General features: G+C 43.1%; 1 protein-coding gene across 4 annotated transcripts in view; it reads right to left on the bottom strand.

Moving 5' to 3' along the window:
* Ctdspl2 (CTD small phosphatase like 2) overlaps positions 1-17,805 on the bottom strand; it is a 54,177-nt gene extending 36,372 nt beyond the window's left edge. The window contains exons 1-2 of one of the 4 annotated variants that reach the window (XM_037205172.1): positions 17,222-17,805; positions 3,629-3,838 (exon numbers count right to left, since the gene is read on the bottom strand). In XM_037205172.1, the coding sequence (XP_037061067.1) occupies positions 3,629-3,814 (186 nt within the window). In that variant the 5' untranslated portion in view covers positions 3,815-3,838; positions 17,222-17,805. Of the gene's footprint in view, positions 1-3,628; positions 3,839-17,082; positions 17,187-17,221 lie in introns of those variants that run through there. The other 3 variants (XM_028878729.2, XM_028878728.2, XM_037205171.1) reach the window with 3 other exon arrangements.
* Positions 17,806-18,524: the final 719 nt, after the last annotated feature.

Raw genomic sequence — 18,524 nt, 5'->3', positions numbered from 1 at the left:
CAAACAGGTGTGGTGATATGTTTGTAATCCCAGCAGTTTGGAGGTAGACACAGGAGGGTCAGGAGTTGAGGTCATCCTCTGATACATAAAGAAGTTGAGGTGAGGCTAGACTACATGAAACTGTTATAGGAAGGAAAAGGAGGAGAGAAGATGACCTACTTATTATGGTCCTGGGCCAGTGAGATGCCTTAGCAGGTAAAGATTCCTGCTGCCAACCTGCCAATCTAAGTTGGATCCTGGGACTCTCATGGCTGAGAGAACCCACAGTTATCCTCTGACCTTCACACCTGTGCTTTGGCACATACATACCTATACATGTGCATATACGTGCACATAATAAACAAAATGTAATAAAAATATTTATTATAGTATTATGAGTTATTTCATTCTAAGAATTACAATATTACAATTCAAGGTCAGGCATGGTGGCGCATACATTTAATATCAGCACCTGGGAGGCAGAAGTAGCTGGATCTCTGTGAGTTCAAGGCCAGCCCAATCTACATAGCGTTCTAGGACAGCCAAGGCTATAGAAAAATCCTGTCTTGAGAAACTAAGTGAATAAATACATAAATAAAATGTATTTTAAAACAAACAAACAAACAATATTACTATCCAAAGCCTAATACAAAACATTTCTTCAAGGAATCTTAGTTTCTTTTGATAGAGAATAATAGAATGCTGAATGGGCATGCATAACGCAGCGGACAGAGCAGGAAATACATAAATGCAACATGCTTTTTGTTTGGGAAAGCATGATATATGCTTTTAATTCTAGGACTCAGGAGACAGAGGCAGGGGATCTCTGTGAGTATCAGGGCAGCCTGGTTTATATAGAGTTCCAGGGTGGCCTGGATTTAAACACAAAAATGACCTAATAATGTTTTTTTAGATTAGGGGACACAAATCTATCAATGAATCATGAAATGAAATTAATTTAAAGCTTTATGATCATCTTTAAAAGAAATGACAGAACAAAAAAGACCAGAGTCCATTATGATATTGAGAGTTAAACATTGGGTGTGGTGGCTCTTTACAATCCCATGACTCTGGAAGTTGAGGCAGGAGGACTGCTTTGAGTACCAGGCTAGCCTGAGCTACAGCAGGAGGAAGGGGAAGCTGAGGGTAGGACTCAGTGGTAATGTGCTTCCCTAGATTGCATGATGCCCTGGGCTCAAACTTCAGTAATGTGTATCTGCATCTATAAGCTGTTTTGCATATATAATATATAAAAAAATTTCTGTAGATCATAATTAGATCTATAAATATGGATTTACTGTTGAGATATAAATACTTCAACATTTCACTAAAATTATGCATCAAAACTATGAAGCTTTCACTTCAAATATATATTAGAAATCTAAAGGCAGAAAGGCTACATGTAAATAATTCCTGTGTGTTCTTGCTAGCAGTTTCAAAATTCTGAAGTCAGAGAAGTGGTGAGTCTTTGGGCCAGAATCTGGATTTGAAACACACTGAGGATTCCACTTACTTTGTTAAGGACAAATAATGGGAGAGAAGAGCTATGGGTGCTAGCACATGGCTTTAATCCTAGCACTCAGGAGGCATAGGCAGGCAGACCTGTGAATTCAAGGCCAGCCTAATCTACATGGGGGAGTGCAAAGCCAGCAAGGACTACACAATAAGACCCAGTGCTCATCCTGAGTGAGGTAACCCAAACCCAGAAAGACAGTTATGGTATGTACTCACTCATTGGTGGATTCTAGATATAAAATGAACAATCAGACCACAACCCATAGAACCATAGAGGCTATATATACATAGCATGGAGGTCCCTAGGACGACTGTGGCATATAATAAATTTCAGTTTTACTCAATTATTGAAAAAAAATAGCCAAATGAATGGAAACACATGAACTATGAACCAAAGGCTGAGGGGCTCCCAGCTGGATCAGGCCCTCTGAATAGTTGAGACAGTTGATTGGCTTGATCAGATTGGGAGGCATCTAGGCAGTGGGACCAAGTCCTGTGCTCATTGCATGAGTTGGCTGTTTGAAACCTGGAACTTATGCAGGGACACTTGGCTTAGTCTGGGAGGAAGGGACTGGACCTGCCTGGACTGAGTCTACCAAGTTGATCACAGTCCTCGGGGGAGGACTTGTCCTGGAGGAGGTGGGAATGGAGGGTGGGCTGGGGGTAAGGGGAGGGCGTGGGAGGGGGGAGAATAGGGGAACCCATGGCTGATATGTAGAACTGAATGGTATTGTAAAATAAAAAATATATATTGCTGAGAAAAAAAAAAAAAAAAAAAAAAAGACCCAGTGCTCGGGAAGCAGAGGCAGGTGAATCTGTTTGAGGCCAGCTTATTATACAGAGTGAGTTCCAGAACATCCAGAGTTACATACTGAGACCCTGAATAATAAAAATTCCAAAATGTAAGAAACAAAAATAGAAATGAGGGAGAAGTCAACAGTCATTTGCTGAAGCTGTAAGTATTTGAAAATATGATCATAACTGAAAAAAGGAGCTTTCAAAGGTAATTAAGGGGATAGAGAGATGGCTCCGTTTAAGAACGGTGAATATTCTTCCAGAGGACTCTGGTTCAATTCCCAACACCCATATGGTAGCTAGCAACTGTCTATAACTCCAGTTCCAAGGTACCCAATGTCCTCTTATGGCCCCCATGGGTACATGGTAGTGTATATATACACACACACACATATATATACATAGGCCAATCACTCATGTACATAAAATAAAAATCTCAGCTGGGCAGTGGTGGCACATGCCTTTAATCCCAGCACTCAGGAGGCAGAGGCAGGTGGATCTCTGTGAGTTTGAGGACAGCCAGGGCTACACAGAGAAACCCTGCCTGGGGGTCGGGGTGGGGTTACCTCAAAGAATTTGTTACCTATAACCAAATCTATCACTATGAAGAAGCCAAAAAACTGTTATTTTCAAATATACTTGTTCCAAAAAACAGAATAAACTCATATACAGTCATAATAAAATCTCCATCATAAATAATAAGTTCCTAAGACCAATTTTCCACTTTGCACCATCTAGTCTGAAAATGATTCTGAGACTAAGCACTTGGCACCAATCCCAATTTCCCTGAGACTTAGAAGAGTAATTGACTTCCTAAAACTGCTTAAGACAAACCCACAATATCAATGTAGAAACTATCCAAGCCCTTCTTTCTTTTAATCATTGTTTCAGCTGCAGGTAGTTATTCTGTTCTTGCTATGCCCAATGCTCATCCTATTGCGCCAAATAAATCTGTTTTCTTTAATAATTCAAAAGAATGAAGAAAATCCTCTTTTGCTTTCTATAATACTATGCTGAAAAACAAAAGCTAGAGGTAGAGTGGCACACACTTATAATCCCAACACTCAGGAAGTTAAAGCAGAGGACGGCCCTTGGTTCGAAGTTAGACTGGGCTACATAGCAAATACCTCTCAAAAACACAACCATGATAGAAAGCTATCATTAGTTCAGTGGAATGTCTTGAACTTTCATTAAATACTTCCCATGTAATATTTCTGAAAATAAAACCAAAATGTGTATAGCCCTTAAGATGGGCTCTATTAATATTAATTTATCTTCTATATGCTTAGAGAAAACAACCTAAACATGTTTTTATGTAGGTGTGAGGTTAATGTATTACCTTGGGCGTGCTTCCTTTAATGAATTTTTTAATTGAAGACAATAAGCCAGTTTCATTCTTTGATGGTTTTTCTCCTCCTGAAGGCAAGCTATCCTCAACCTCTGAATATTTCCTTTTTGCTCTGGCAGTGCGCTGTGTTTGGATTGGACTGGATTGCTGAGAAGCCTTCCGTGTTCTCAGCTTCATCTTTTATGGGTGCCACATGTAAACCTGTAGGAGAAAAACAGCACAAGTTATTACCCAATATGCCCAGTTAACTTACACGATAAAAATCTACTTCTTTAAAAGAGCCCAGATCTCTAAGAGGACTGAAATAAAAAACTAACATTTAAGTGAAAGGCACTGTATTTTATATATGTAATCTATCAAGTAACCTCAACAACATGTGGAATATTGCATCCTATAAGAAAAAATGGAGTAATACCAAAAAGAGTGCACAATCTTTCTCTAACACCGTGCTACCTCTACCTATGCCAAAATTATGTCCCTCCTCCCACCCCCAGCCCTCTTTCCCAAGCACCCCGCATCCCCACATCCCCCAAATCGAGGTCTCCCATGGGGAGTCAGCAGAGCCCAGCTCAGGGAGCCTAGGCAGGTCCAAGCCCCTTCTCACTGCACCAAGGCTGTGCAAGGTGTCCACCACAGGCATCGGATTCCCAGAAGCCTGCCCATGCATCAGGGACAGATGCCGATCTCCCTGCCTGGGTGTCCCCCAAACAGTTCGAGCCAAACAACCGTCTTCCATGTCCAGAGGGCCTAGTCCAGTCCCATGGGGGCTCCATAGCCACCAGTCCACAGCTCATGGGTTTCCACTAGTGTGGTCCATCATCTCTGCACATCCTCCCATCATGATGTCAACATCCCTTTCCTGCAGTATCTCTCCTCTCAAGAGTTCAATTTTATCACACATAATAAAACTACATTTATGGGCTGAGGTGTGAATTAATGCTACATACAACATGAGAGGTCCCAGGTTCTGCCTCCAGCAACATATATACAAATACACATAATTAAAAAGAAATTATGGCCGGGCGGTGTGGCGCACGCCTTTAATCCCAGCACTCGGGAGGCAGAGCCAGGCGGATCTCTGTGAGTCTGAGGCCAGCCTGGGCTACCAAGTGAGTCCCAGGAAAGGCGCAAAGCTACACAGAGAAACCCTGTCTCGAAAAATCAAAAAAAAAAAAAAAAAGAAATTATGGAGAGGGAGCTGGAGAGATGGCTCAGCAATTAATAGCACTTGTTGCTCTTCCAGAGAACCCAGGTTTGATTTCCAGCACCCACATGGAGGCTCACAACAATCTGACCAGAGGATCTGACGCCCTCTTCAGGGCTCTCCAAGTACTAGCACATACAAAAATTTTTATGAAAGAGAAAAAAGGAAAAGAGTATTGTAAATGAACACACTCGTGAGACAAGTTAACCCATAAAATAACTACACAGAAAAATCCAAAATCCAGAATCTGGTGGAGGGGAGACTTGGGAGATAGCTCAGGTGTGAAAACCCTTGTCTTTTGAAAGCCTACTTAAAACATCTTTAATCTCAGTACTCAGGAGGCAGAGGCAGGCAGCTCTGTAAGAGCAGGAGGCCAGTCTGGGCTACATGAGACCCTGTCTCAAAAAAAAAAAAAAAAAAAAAAAATCAGACATCAAAATTAAAAATATCTGCCGGGAGTGGTGGTGCACGCCTTTAATCCCAGCACTCGGGAAGCAGAGGCAGGCGGATCTTGTGACTTCGGAGCCAGCCTGGTCTACAGATTGAGTTTCAAGACAGGCTCCAAAGCTATACAAAGAAACCCTGTCTTGAAAAAAAAAAAAAACAAAAAGAAAAAAAATTTTAAAATATTTGTGTACAAAGGACTCTAACGTACAAAGTCAAAAAGCAACTCAAGAGCCAATGAGATGAATCAATGCGTAAACACAGTTTGAGTTCAATCCTCAGAACCCACATGATGGGAGATTAGAGTCCCATAAATTGCCCTCTGACCGCCACATGCATATTGTGGCATGCACATGTGCATACATATAAAGAAAATGTGTACAAATCATTCATCTTAAGGAATTGATATCCGGACTATATAAACCTCATCCGAGACTAGAAATTGACTGGATTAAAAAAGAAACGTCAGCAACAGACAAGGTAGCCAATACCTTTAATCCTAGCACTCTGGAGACAGAGGCAGCTCAGAGCCAGCCTTTTCTACAGAGCCACCCAGCTTTAGGGCTCTTAAGAGGAAAATGCAATCCAAGGCCAAGTAAGGCATTGTTTTCTCTCTTTACTTTCAATCTGACCAGCCTGACCCTTTCCTTGAACTAAATCAGAAGACAACTCAACCTTCCTCCCCCAAAAAAGTCAGAATTCAAACTGCAATCCCAGAAAAGACTGTGACCAATTCTGCCTAAAGTTTTGCTGTAACTGAGTTCTTCCTCGACTACAGAAAGCTGGTAAGTAACCTGCTGCAGCCTAACACCAACAGCAATAGAAAACTTGGGTGAACCATAAAAGACAATTTTCTTGTCGTCAGCAGAGTAGAGTACTAAAGACTTGCAGTAACTAAACAATCTCAAATCCAAGAAAAAGCCAGGCAGCGGTGGTGTGCACCTTTGATTCCAGCACTCAGGAGGCAGAGGCAGGAGGAGCTTCATGAGTTCAAGGCCAGCCTGGTCCACAAAAAAAAAAAAAAAAGTCAAATCCAAGAAAGGTAAGCCCTTCTTAGGAGAGACAGGCTACAAACATGGTTTCTTCTGTAATAGAACAAATGAAGAAATTACACCATAAAAACATGTGAAAAAGAATGTAAAATTGGTTTGTTCGTATAGCAGAATTAATTCTTTTATTTATAAGTGGTTTTTTTGAGATGGGATTTCTGTGTAGCCTTGGCTATCCTGAAACTCGATTTGAAGACCAAGCTGGCTTCAAACTCAGAGATCTACCTGCCTCTGCCCACTGAATGCTGGGATTAAAGGCATGCATTTGAAATGTTTAAAAAATAAAAATCGGCGGGCGGTGGTGGCGCACGCCTTTGATCCCAGCACTCGGGAGGCAGAGGCAGATCTCTGTGAGTTCGAGACCAGCCTGGGCTACCAAGTGAGCTCCAGGAAAGGTGCAAAGCTACACAGAGAAACCCTGTCTCGAAAAACCAAAAAAAATAAATAAATAAATAAAATAAAATAAAAATCGGGCTGGAGAGATGGCTCAGCAGTTAAGATCACTGGCTGCTCTTCCAGAGGACACAGGTTCCATCCCCAGCACCCACATGGCAGTTCACAACTATCTGTAACTCCAGTTCCAGGGGATCTGACACCCTCACACAGGATATATACAGGCAAAACACCAGTGCACATTGAATTGAACCTAAGTCCTCTGGAACATTAGTCATCGCTCTTAACCACTGAGCCATCTCTCTCCTCTCCAGGTTCTTTTCTTTCTTTCTTTTTTTTTTTTTAAGATTTATTTATGTATTATGTATAGTGTTCTGTCTGTATGTCTGCATGCCAGAAGAGGGCGCCAGGTCTCATTACAGATGGTTGTGAGTCACCATGTGGTTGCTGGGAATTGAACTCAGGACGACTGAAAGAGCAGCCAGATGCTCTTAGCCACTGAGCCATCTCCCCAGCCCCTCCAGGTTCTTTTCAAGAGCAACAAATGCTCTTGACCACTAAGCCATCTCTCCAGTCCTTAAAATTGTTAACAAACTGGATGAACATGGGCTAGCATGAGCAAACAATACAGGTGCTGGAGCAACCTCTAGTGTAGGAAAAAAAAGAGTCCAAACCAGATTCTCTCCCTTAAGGTCTAAAACTGTGAAGGTTCTGGAGGGGCAGCAAGTCCAGTTAGACCCCATGGCACAAGAGAAGCTGTCATTAAGGATAAGAAGAGTGGAAAATGCTCGGAACTGTCACTGGGATAGCATGCTCCAGGTACCACAGAGGCACAGAGTAAACAAAAGCCCAGAGCTGGTCAGGAAAACTGAGGAACTTTCCCACATTCCAACTATGACTTTAAGCCAAGTAACAAGGGAACTTAATTAAGCCAATGATACACAAAGGTACCCTCTGCAAAGAACTGAAACTCAACTCTTGACTAGGCTAACCCAAACGCCTACACTTACAAGTACAGGAATCCAATTTTCCAAATATACTCTACCAGCACTTACTTTCTATTCATACTATTTAGTACTCAGTAAAATATTCCCAAAACTGGCAAGCTGAGTAAAAGCACTTGCCATGCAATCCTGGCAACCTAAGTTCAAGCCCAAGAGACCACATAAAGGTGAAAGGAAAGTTGTCCTCTGGCATCTACATGCACTGTGGCATGCTCCCCCAATACACACACCCTCATTTACACACAATAGCAACAAATGCAACCGTCAAGCAATCCCACAAAGCAAGGCTGGGGAGGGAGTCTCCGCTTGGGGCAGAGCACTAACTTAGCATGCATGGGCCCCAGGTTGTCTAGAGAACTATAAAATGGAGGGAGGAGTCAATGCAACCAGAAGCTGACTTTTTTTTTTTTGAGACAGGGTTTCTCTGTGTAGCTCTCCCTGGCTGTCCTCAAACTCTTATAGACCAGGCTGGCCTCGAAGTCACAGAGATCCACCTGCCTCTGCCTCCTAAGTGCTGGGATTAAAGACGTGCACCACCACTGCCGGGCCAGAAGTTGACTTTTTAAGAACAGATCAGTAAATTGATAAAACTTCTAGCAAGAATAAGAAAAAGGATACAATTTACCAATATTGGGAATGAAAACTTGAAAATAATGACGGAGACTGAAAACTTAGAAAGAATTATGGAGAATTCCAAACATCTTTACGTTCACCAATTCAGGCAAAATGGACAATTCCCTCAAAAAGTCACAAGCAGAAGACAGTGTAACACACAACTGTAATCCCAGTAGTCAGGAGGCCAAGAAAGGATCAGAACTTCCAGGCCAACCTGAGACACAGCAAAACACAAAAATTCAAACCTTACCCAATGATAAACAGCCCAAGTAACCTCATATTTAAAATGGAGTATGTAGTAAAAACCTTATGTGAAACACAAGGTCCAGATGGCTTCACTACATAATCCAATCAACACTTCAGATATATTTATTTTACGTGTATAGTGTTTTGCCTGCATGTGTGTATGTACCAGAAGATGTCCGAATCCCTGGAACTTGAGTTACAGGCACTTTGTGAGCTACCTGAAGTATGAGGGTGCTGGGAACTGAACTCGGGCTTCTAGAAGTGCAGTAACACTCTAAATCACTGAGCCATTGATCTCTACAGCCCTCCATATAATTTTTCTCTCTAACAACTAAAAAATAGGAGAAGACTGGGAAATGGTCAGGATTAGTTAAAAAAAAAAGTCTAGTACTAATGAATGAAAGTAATAAAATGTAAGAATGATACTTTAAGAACTTGAGACAAAAATAACAAAACACTTTTGTTTTGTTTTTGTTTCTGAGACAGGGTTTCTGTGTAGCTTTGGAGCCTATCCGGGAATTCGATTTGCAGACCAGGCTGGCCTCAGACTCACACAGATATGCCTGCCTCTTTAATCCCTCTGCTGGGATTAAGCTGGGATTACCGCAGCCTCCGCACCACCACCCGCACCACCACCACCACCAGCACCACCACCACCAGCACCACCACCACCAGCACCACCACCACCCGCACCACCACCACCCACCACCACCACCACCACCACCACCACCACCACCACCACCACCACCACCTCCGCACCAACACCACCACCACCACCAGGCAGCGCTCATTTTTTTTAACATTCCAACCTGATCTCATTTAGGATTATAAAGTTGGTTGCCCAGAAATCTAAAAACTGAGCAGTAGTTTGTTCTGTAGTTACTTGATGCCCAGGTAAACAGATGACAGAGAAGGGGCGTTGGTGCCGGAGAAAGTCTTCCAAAAGTTCACTAGAAACAGCAACATAACTCTGCTAGTTTTCTAAACTACCATCTAAAATTTCAGACTCACATCTATCATGTTTGGAACCTCAAATTCAACTTACACAAAACTAAATTCATTTTTCCCATCCCATCCCATCCCAAAGTATCTTCTTCCTGTTGTATGTTTTTTCTCCTACAGTCATCCACAACCAAGAAACCTAAACTCCATCAATCACCTAGTTGTGAAACCCTGCCCTTACCCCCATAGTCAATTATCAAATTCTGATTTTTAACCTCTAAAATTAAATGTTCAGTCTTTCCCTTTAAATCCATCCTCTGAACTACAGAAGTTTGCCTATTCCTCTTCCCTGGTTTCACCAACTGCCAATAAAAACTAAACTCACTGGCAAATAAATATATCACCCTACAATATGTACTGCAGAGAGAGAGTGTGTGAGTGAGTGTGGGGTGTGTGTGGGGGGGGTGCAAATACATCGAGGTGTTCATGTGTGCTGATGTTCCTGTGTGGAGGACAGAGGTAGACATGAGGTACATTCCTCCAACTTAGGGAGACAGGGTCTCACAGCACTTGGAGCACACAATCAGCAATCCACCCGTCTTACTTCCCCAGAGAGGGTTCCAGGCACAGTCTTTCTTTCGTCTTTGTTTTTTTGCTGTCATTCTCTGTAAAAGTTGCTGACACTCTGTACTCTCTACCCACCTTTCTATCCTCTTTACCACAAATATTATTTCAACTAATTATCTTGTTAACTTCACTGTTTAAAACTCAGCCCAAGTATCATATAACCAATAAAAAAACCACCCCCACACCCATAAACTTCTGTAAACCCTGAGGTCATCTCTCCCTTACTCCTACCAAATCACACTAAAATAATCTCCTACAACCTATTCAATCGCACTTGACAAAGTCAGTCCCGATGGCAAGGACAGGAGATGTAGCTCATGAGTTGAACCCTTGGTGAGCTTGCAAAGCACTGCAAAGAATTAAAAACTCTTGAAGGCAATGATCTAATCCATAACTCTAAGAAACTGGCCCACACAACTCAGTCTTCACTGAACTCAACCATAATTTTTTTCCCATTTCTTTCAAAAAGATCACAAGAGAAATTTGTATCGCTGAAACAATCAGAAGAAAATTAAGAATGTTTGCTTATAAAATGGGGTCCAATTAGCAAAAAAGTTCCCCTTCCTCGTCACAAAATTCCTGCTACCTACCAAAGCTATAATTATTTTTAAATTTTATTAATATCCTGCTTGTGCCTGAGAGTATGTATAGGTACCTACATGACACTGCACACCTGTGGGGATCAGAAAACAACTCCCAGGATTGTGTTCTCTCCTTCCCCATGTGGGTTCAGGGGCTCAAACTTGGCAACAAACACCCTTAACCTCTGAGCCATCTCACTGACCCCAAGCCATTTTTGAGACAGCCAATTACAATGATAAATTATTCTCTTAGTTTACTAGATAACAATAACGGTACAAGTATAGGACTGGCTTTATCTAGGTGGTTCCTTCAACAATGCAGCAATTCACAATAATGGTAAAGTATCAATTTCAGTCGATAGTTTGTCATGGAGGTCTGATGTTCCTCCTGATGTGTGTTTTTAGGAAATACCAAGATCACTCCAAGTTTGAGGTCAACCTGGGCTACAAAGTGAGAGCCTGTCTCAAAACATCCATGTATATTAAATGAAAATGAAAGACGAGTCACTGATCTATGCTGTCCACATTCTTGTATCTTATACAAGTCATCCTATAGCACTTTCACTAAACATCTGTTACACACTTAAGTCTTCATAATTGGGCTAGCAAAAGCTCAGCAGGTAAAGGTGCTTCCCACCAAGCCTGATGACATGCGTTTGGACCCCAGAATCCATATGGTGAAAGTCAAGACCTGACTCCTACAAACTGTCCTCTCACTGCCACATGTACACCAGTGTACTTGATATACACTCACACTCACACACGTGCACAAACACAGAGTAAATGAATGTAAAACTTTTTTAATTAAAAAAACCTCAGTTTTAAAACAATGAACTTAATTTTAGAAGAATTAAGGATTTGTTCTCCGCTAAGTCTAAAATTCTATGATTAACTCTTAATCTTAAAAACCATTATGACTCCGTGACGTCCGTGAAAGAAAAAGCTAAAGACAGGCGGCGGCGGCGGTGGTGGTGCACGCCTTTAATCCCAGGACTCGGGAGGTAGAGGCAGGCGGATCTCTGTGAGTTCGAGGCCAGCCTGGTCTACAGAGTGAGTTCCAGGACAGGCTCCAGAGCTACACAGAGAAACCCTGTCTCAAAAAACCAAAAAAGCAAACAAAAAAGGCTAAAAGTAGTCTACATTCTAGTGTACCTAAACTGAAATAAATGTTCCACTGTTAGGTCTGCCCATTTTCTCTCCCCTGCTTACCTAAGCCACCAAAGGAATTCAGAAAGAAGAAACTTATCTACCACCTAATAAAAATAAAAATAAAAAAGCCAGGTGGTGGTGGCTCACACTTTTAATCCCAAAACTCAGAAGGCAGAGACAGGTGGCGCTCTCTGAGTTTGAGGCCAACCTGGTCTACAGAGTGAGTTCCAGGACAACCAGAGCTGTTACACAGAGAAATGGCAATTAAAAAAGTAAAATTTTAAAAATAAAAGAAATAAAAGCCAAATAGACAAAAGGTCTACATAGAGTTCTAAGCCAGCCAGAGATAGTGAGACCATGTACAAATGGTTATTAATAAAGTTTAAACCCAATTATTTTAAAGTATTCAAGTGCCACCTTCTACTACACTACTTCATATTTCTTTATTTAAAAAAAAAAAAATGAAGCAGGGTGGTGATAGCAAAGATCTTTAATCCCAGCTCTTATTTGGCAGAGGCAAGCAAATATCTGAGTTCGAGGCCAATCTGATCTACAAATGGATTTCCAGGAAGGCCAGAACTGTTACACAGAGAAACCCTGTCTTGAAAAAACAAACCAAAAGAAAAGAAAATACTTGTCCTACAAATTATTGCAGCAATTATGAAAGCCTGACTGTTAGAAATTCAACTCAAGTACTGTTAGTAATGTTCAATCTCCCTTTCTTTCAATCTATTATAGACAGCTACACCTATCATGAAATACAGGAAGAATTCCAATATAGTTAACTTTCCTATTGTGACTTTATGTCAAGATTTTATTTGTGGCTTATGCCTGTAATCTAAACACTTTGCAGTAGAGGCAGGAGGATCAGAAGAGGTTCAAGGTCAGCCCCTGCTACAGAGAAGATTCGAAGTCTGTCTGCCCTGCCCCAAAACAAAATAAAAAGCATTTGTCTATAAAGTCTTACCCTGAGGCCACACTTAAGTCTCACCATTCCTTACTGCTAGGTCCACAAAAGTACCAAAGGATCCCTGGGGGCCTAAAAGTCTATGTAAATTTTATTCTCATCATGCTTGTCCTACCTAGACAATACTATCTCCACCTATCTCCCAGTCATAACCAGTATATAAAAATTTAACTTTCAGCCAGGCGGTGGTGGTGGTGGTGGTGGTGGTGGTGGTGGTGGTGGTGGTGGTGGTGCACGCCTTTAATCCCAGCATTCGGGAGGCAGAGCCAGGTGGATCATTTGTGAGTTCGAGGTCAGCCTGGACCACCAAGTGAGTTCCAGGAAAGGCGCAAAGCTACACAGAGAAACCCTGACTGGGGGGGGGGGGGGAGAGACACCAAAAAAAAAATAATAATAACTTTCTTTGAAGGGCAAGGGTGGCACATGCCTTTTATCCCAGCACTCTGAAGGCAGAGGCAGATGAATCTCTGAGTTTGAGGCCAGCCTGGTCTACAGAACCAAAAAAGCCAGGACTACACAAATAAACCCTGTCTCAAAAAACAAAAAACCAAAGAAAAAGAAAAAATTTAACTTTTCTCAATTCCACTGTCTCTGAACCCTCACCTATGTGTAGTTTAACAAGCTAACAGAAAGCCACCTGCCTCTTCCTCCCAAGCATTGGGATTAAAGGTGTGTGCCACTATACCCAAGTGAATTTGTATTTTAAACAATGCATTTCAGAAGGAATCCTGTAAGACTAAGCATATATAAATTAAGTCAAGCATGGCAATTCTCAACAAAATCTCAACCACCTAGGTCTTTTTGTAAGATAGGTTCAATAACAATACAGTTTAAATTAAAAATGCATGTACTCAATGGCTGTGGTGATGATCATTAGTCCCAGGATCTACAAGGCAGAGGCAAGAGGATCTCTGTGAGTTCAAGGCCAGCCTGGTCTACATTCCAAGTTTCAGGCCAGTCAGAGCTATACAATGGGACTTTATCTTTTCTTTTCTTCTTGGTTTTTCAAGACAGGGTTTCTCTGTGTAACTCGGGGCCTTTCCAGGAACTTACTCTGTAGCCCAAGTTGGCCTCGAACTCACAAAGATCCGCCTGCCTCTGCCTCCCCGGTGCTGGGATTAAAGGCGTGAGCCACCACAGCCGGGCTGGGACTTCTTAAGAGAAAACAAAACAAAACAAAACAAACATTAGTGAATACGTATGGCTGAGATTAGAGCATAAGGATTTCAGGGTAAATAAGAAAAAACTGAAGTCAAAATTGTTCATTCTAGCAAGTCTCATGCCTGTTAAATAGCCTAATTCTGGGACATGGTGGCACTAACCTATAATCTCAGTGCTCCTGGTTTTAGGCAGAAGGATCTGGTGTTTGATTAAGCTTGGGCTACATAGCCAGACCCTGTCTCATTAAAAAAACAAACAAGTAAATAAATAAACAAACTCATCCTCAATGTAGCACAAATGATCCCCTGTAGTCAATCCAGTTTAAAATGGCTTGGCAACCTTAACCAATAAAAATTACTTAAGAGCATACCATATATGAGGTCCCCTTCACACATTTGACATTTGTGACTTAAACTATCTCCTTCCCCTTGTATTTCCATAATAACTTGATAAATTACAAATACAACCAGATGCTGCCTTGTTTCAAATTCTGGCAAATTACCATATTCTTTAACTCATCAATCAAAAGTATAGTGTATTGTAACCAAGATAACTTAATTCTACTTTATTCAATCTGCAGTTACAAATCTACTCTCCAGTACATCCTTTCCACACAGGTCCAAGTCTTTTAGAAGCAGGGCCTCATGTAGCCCAAGCTGGCCTCTAACTGGGAGTAACTTTGAACTTCTGATTCTTCTGCTTCCATCTCCTGGAGAAACCACTATAACCAGTTTATGTGGTGACGGGGATTTAGTTATTAAAACCCAGGGTTTCCTGCATGGCTAGGCAAGCACTCTACCAATTAAGCTACATACCCAGCCAGATTTTGTTAAAATCATACAAAAAAGAAGACATCTGACAAAAAATTACATTTCTTGAATAGGCTAGGTTAATTTGGAAAAGATAAAACTTTCCAGTCACCAATTTCCTAATGGTAGGAAAAAATACCAGCACCAACTCAAATGCAATGTCCAAAAGGCAGCACACGCAGAACGGAAGACTAAAACACACCTGTCCTGTTTGGCACTCCTACACAGCCTACTATTGCTACTGCTGTACAGCTGCAGCACGCAAAAGGTAAGGACTGCATGCACCACTTGGCAGCGCTTACATCCTTTCAAGTCACGCACACAAAAGTATTAAGACTGTAAGGATTAGGGCTGGAGAGACGGCTCAGAGGTTAAGAGCACTGTTTGCTTTTCCAGAGGTCCTGAGTTCAATTCCCAGCAACCACATGGTGGCTCACAACCGTCTGTAATGAGATCTGGTGCCCTCTTCTGGCCTGCAGGGAGACATGCAGGCAGAACATTGTATACATAACAAATAAATCTAAAAAAAAAAAAAATGTAAGGACTAGCTCGGCAGTGTCAGCGCACACTTTCAATCCCAGGACGAGGGAGGCTGAGGAAGGCAGATCTCTTTGAATTCAAGGCCAGCCTGTTCTACAAAGTGAGATCCAGGTCAGCCAGGGCTGTTATACAGAGAAACCCTGTCTCAAAAAAGAAAAACCACCAAACAAAAGAATGTAGGGACTAATTGAATGTAGTAGTAACTAACTTGGGAAAATCCTGGAGACAGTCTACAATGCTGATTCTGCTACCTATCAACTAAATTTTATCAAAAAACTACCCCAAGACATCTTAAAATACAAAGCCTGCACTAGACACATAACTTATTCTAATTCTTCTAAGTAACATAATTGACCCCATTTTTTAAAATAAATTGACTCAACAAGTATCCAGTATGTCTACACTTCCACCGATGAACACCCTAAGTCAAGCGATCCTAAAAAAGCAGTGAGGCTCATTTCATTCGTAAGACTAACTCACATAAGAGCTACAATTTACCTTGACTTTCCTTATGACCTTGGGCTAAGTCTTTCAAATGAGAACTATAATGATGTTTGCATGTGTCTGCTTATTACTGAAATTTAATCCTAACATGAACATGAAGTACTCGTGGCTGGATCTATGAAGCAGAAAAATACTGACTGATAAACATTAACTGATATGTAATATAAGCCATGTTTTCATTTTTATTCATTTAAACACCTATAATGCCTCAAATTCTACACGACCAAAACACTGAAAAAACTGAGGACCTCTTTGCATTTAGAAAAATTGAGTAAAAAACAGTTTCAAATTGCCATTTCGCTCCTTTTGTACAGATAGCTGCTGGATCACAAACAAAAATGTGTGACTTGGCATCTGATGAATCGAAATAACAAGCAATCTACAATCTAAAAATTATGCAGATAAGGCTATCATTTCATGTCACTAATTTGTATGCCGACGTAAAGGAGTGATCTTGGTATTGCCTTACTAGCATTACAAAGATAAATTCCTGCCTTAGAGTAACATCTAAGTACATTCATCTCGGGAGTTTAGGGTAGTTTCCCAGCAGTATCTCCGTAGGTTTCCCTGAGGTACTCTTGAAGTAAGTACTTAACATCATTCACACATTCAGCTACCACTAGGGTGAGAAGTAAATAAACACCATTTACTTATGCAATTATTTATAACAGAACCCTGGTCAAGAATGCAAAAGTAAACTCATACGGACATACCCAAAGTAAACAGCATGTTAAGTGTAATTAAGAGTCACCCTTAACTGACTACTATGGAAACCAGAGGTCTCCCACACAGGCTGGTTTTTAAACTACCACTCCTGATTTTACAAAGTAGTAATGTCAACTCAACATTTTACCAGTACAGACGACACAAGTTCCTGGAACCTCTCTTTCCAGATTCTCAAAGGATGTTTACAAGAGCTGAGCTAGAGCAACGCCCCCCAAAGCACCGTACGAGAATAAAATGCCGAAAACATTACGTGGGTCCCACAAGAAGGTTCGAAAAGGCAATCTAACTTAATTAGCCCTCCGGACCACGGGGGTCAGAGACGAGGAACGTGAGATGGGGTTGGGGGTGGGTAGCAAAGTGAAATCTAAGCCCCGAAATCACAACACAGGCCGCAGCCTGAGAGCCGAAGCTGGCGGGAAGTGAGCTCCCTTTCCGTTCCCAGGGGAAAGTCCAGGCCAGAGCGGCTCCCACACCGCGGACGTACAAGGCGCCAACAGTGCATGCCTACGGACGCGCTGGAACCGCTGAAAGCTCGGCTTGGGAAGGGGAGGAGATCCCGGCAGACGGCCCTGGAAGAGGACTGAGCTTGGGAGCAACGGCAGCGCCGGGACCAAGGGAATTACCTTCACTGTGACGACAGAAAAGTGTCCCCAGGCTCCGGCGATGGTCCCGACTGCGCAATAGGTGGTGTCTTTCCCGCTTATCCCTCAGCAGCCACAGAATCGGCTCCTTCAGCCAGTCGCCATTTCCCGCCTACCGACCTGCTGCACCGCACGGACAGGGACCCGGATGGAAAGCGGCCTCTGCGCGCAGGCGCCCTGGCTTCCTCCTCCCCCGCCCGCCGCTCTCCGTATAGGCGGGAGGGAAGGAATGCGGGAGGCCTGGGCGGCGGAGGGGGAGGAGGGGGTGTGTGTAACTTTTACTTCCGTGAAGCGGCTGAAGTTTCTGCCGCCCGAGGGAACTCACCGGTGCCAATTCCTGACCCACGACAACGAAAAAGACAAAAAGCGAGCACGGGGCCCGGGGGCTTAGCCGGGACGCAGCTTCTGCGGGGGGTCGCGGGGCCTGGGGGACGTTTGTACTTCGGGGGCCTCCGTAGCGGGCGGCAGGGTGGTCGCAGGGGGAGTAGGGAGGAAAGCGTTAGCAGCGGAGGCGGGGACGCCGGGGACGGTTTTCCCTCCCGCCGCTAACGGAACCGCCTAGGGCCGAGCGACGACGGGAGCGCGCCCTCGCCCGGGAGGCGGGGTTTAAGAACGCGCCGAGCACCCGGCGGCCAGGGTTAGAGACTGGGCGGCGGTGGGTGGAGCCGGCCGGGAGGGGCGGTGCCAACGGCTTGGCGCGCTGGAGCGGGAGCCAGTGCCCGCCGCTCCCCGGGCCGGCCCCAGCCTGGTCCCCATGCTTCCGGCAGTTCCCGGGGACCCCCGAGATCCTCTTTCTGGCTGCCTTTCCCAGCGGGAGCGACTTGTAGTTCTGGGACCTGTGATAACAAACCCCTACCCCCTCGCCTCCTCGCGATGTGAACGGTGATCCTGTACGTTGAAAACTCGGATCTTTCAAATGGGTTTCCACACGCAACTCGGGGCTCCAAATCTCAATCAGGGGTTCTCACCCTTCCTAGTGCTGCGGCCCTAGGTGATTCCCCCAACCATACAATTATTTTAGTTGCTACTTCATAACTGATTTGGGGGCCGTTATGAATCGTCAATACCTGTTTTCCGATAGTCCTAGGCGCTTGACAACCCCCCCCGGGGTCGAGACCCACAGGTTGAGAACCACAGGTTGAGAACACTTATCTAGATAGCGCATTTAGCTTTGGATCGAAACTCTAAGCCGTTTTCATTATTCTGTAAGAAATGGTTATTGGGAACGTACTGTGTAAAAGGGAGATAACAGTGAATTAAGAAAATAAGCCTCTGCAGTCCCAGA

Source organism: Peromyscus leucopus, chromosome 4 (assembly GCF_004664715.2).
Source record: "Peromyscus leucopus breed LL Stock chromosome 4, UCI_PerLeu_2.1, whole genome shotgun sequence".
Lineage (NCBI taxonomy): Eukaryota > Metazoa > Chordata > Mammalia > Rodentia > Cricetidae > Peromyscus > Peromyscus leucopus.
This window is presented reverse-complemented; position numbering and strand designations above follow the sequence as displayed.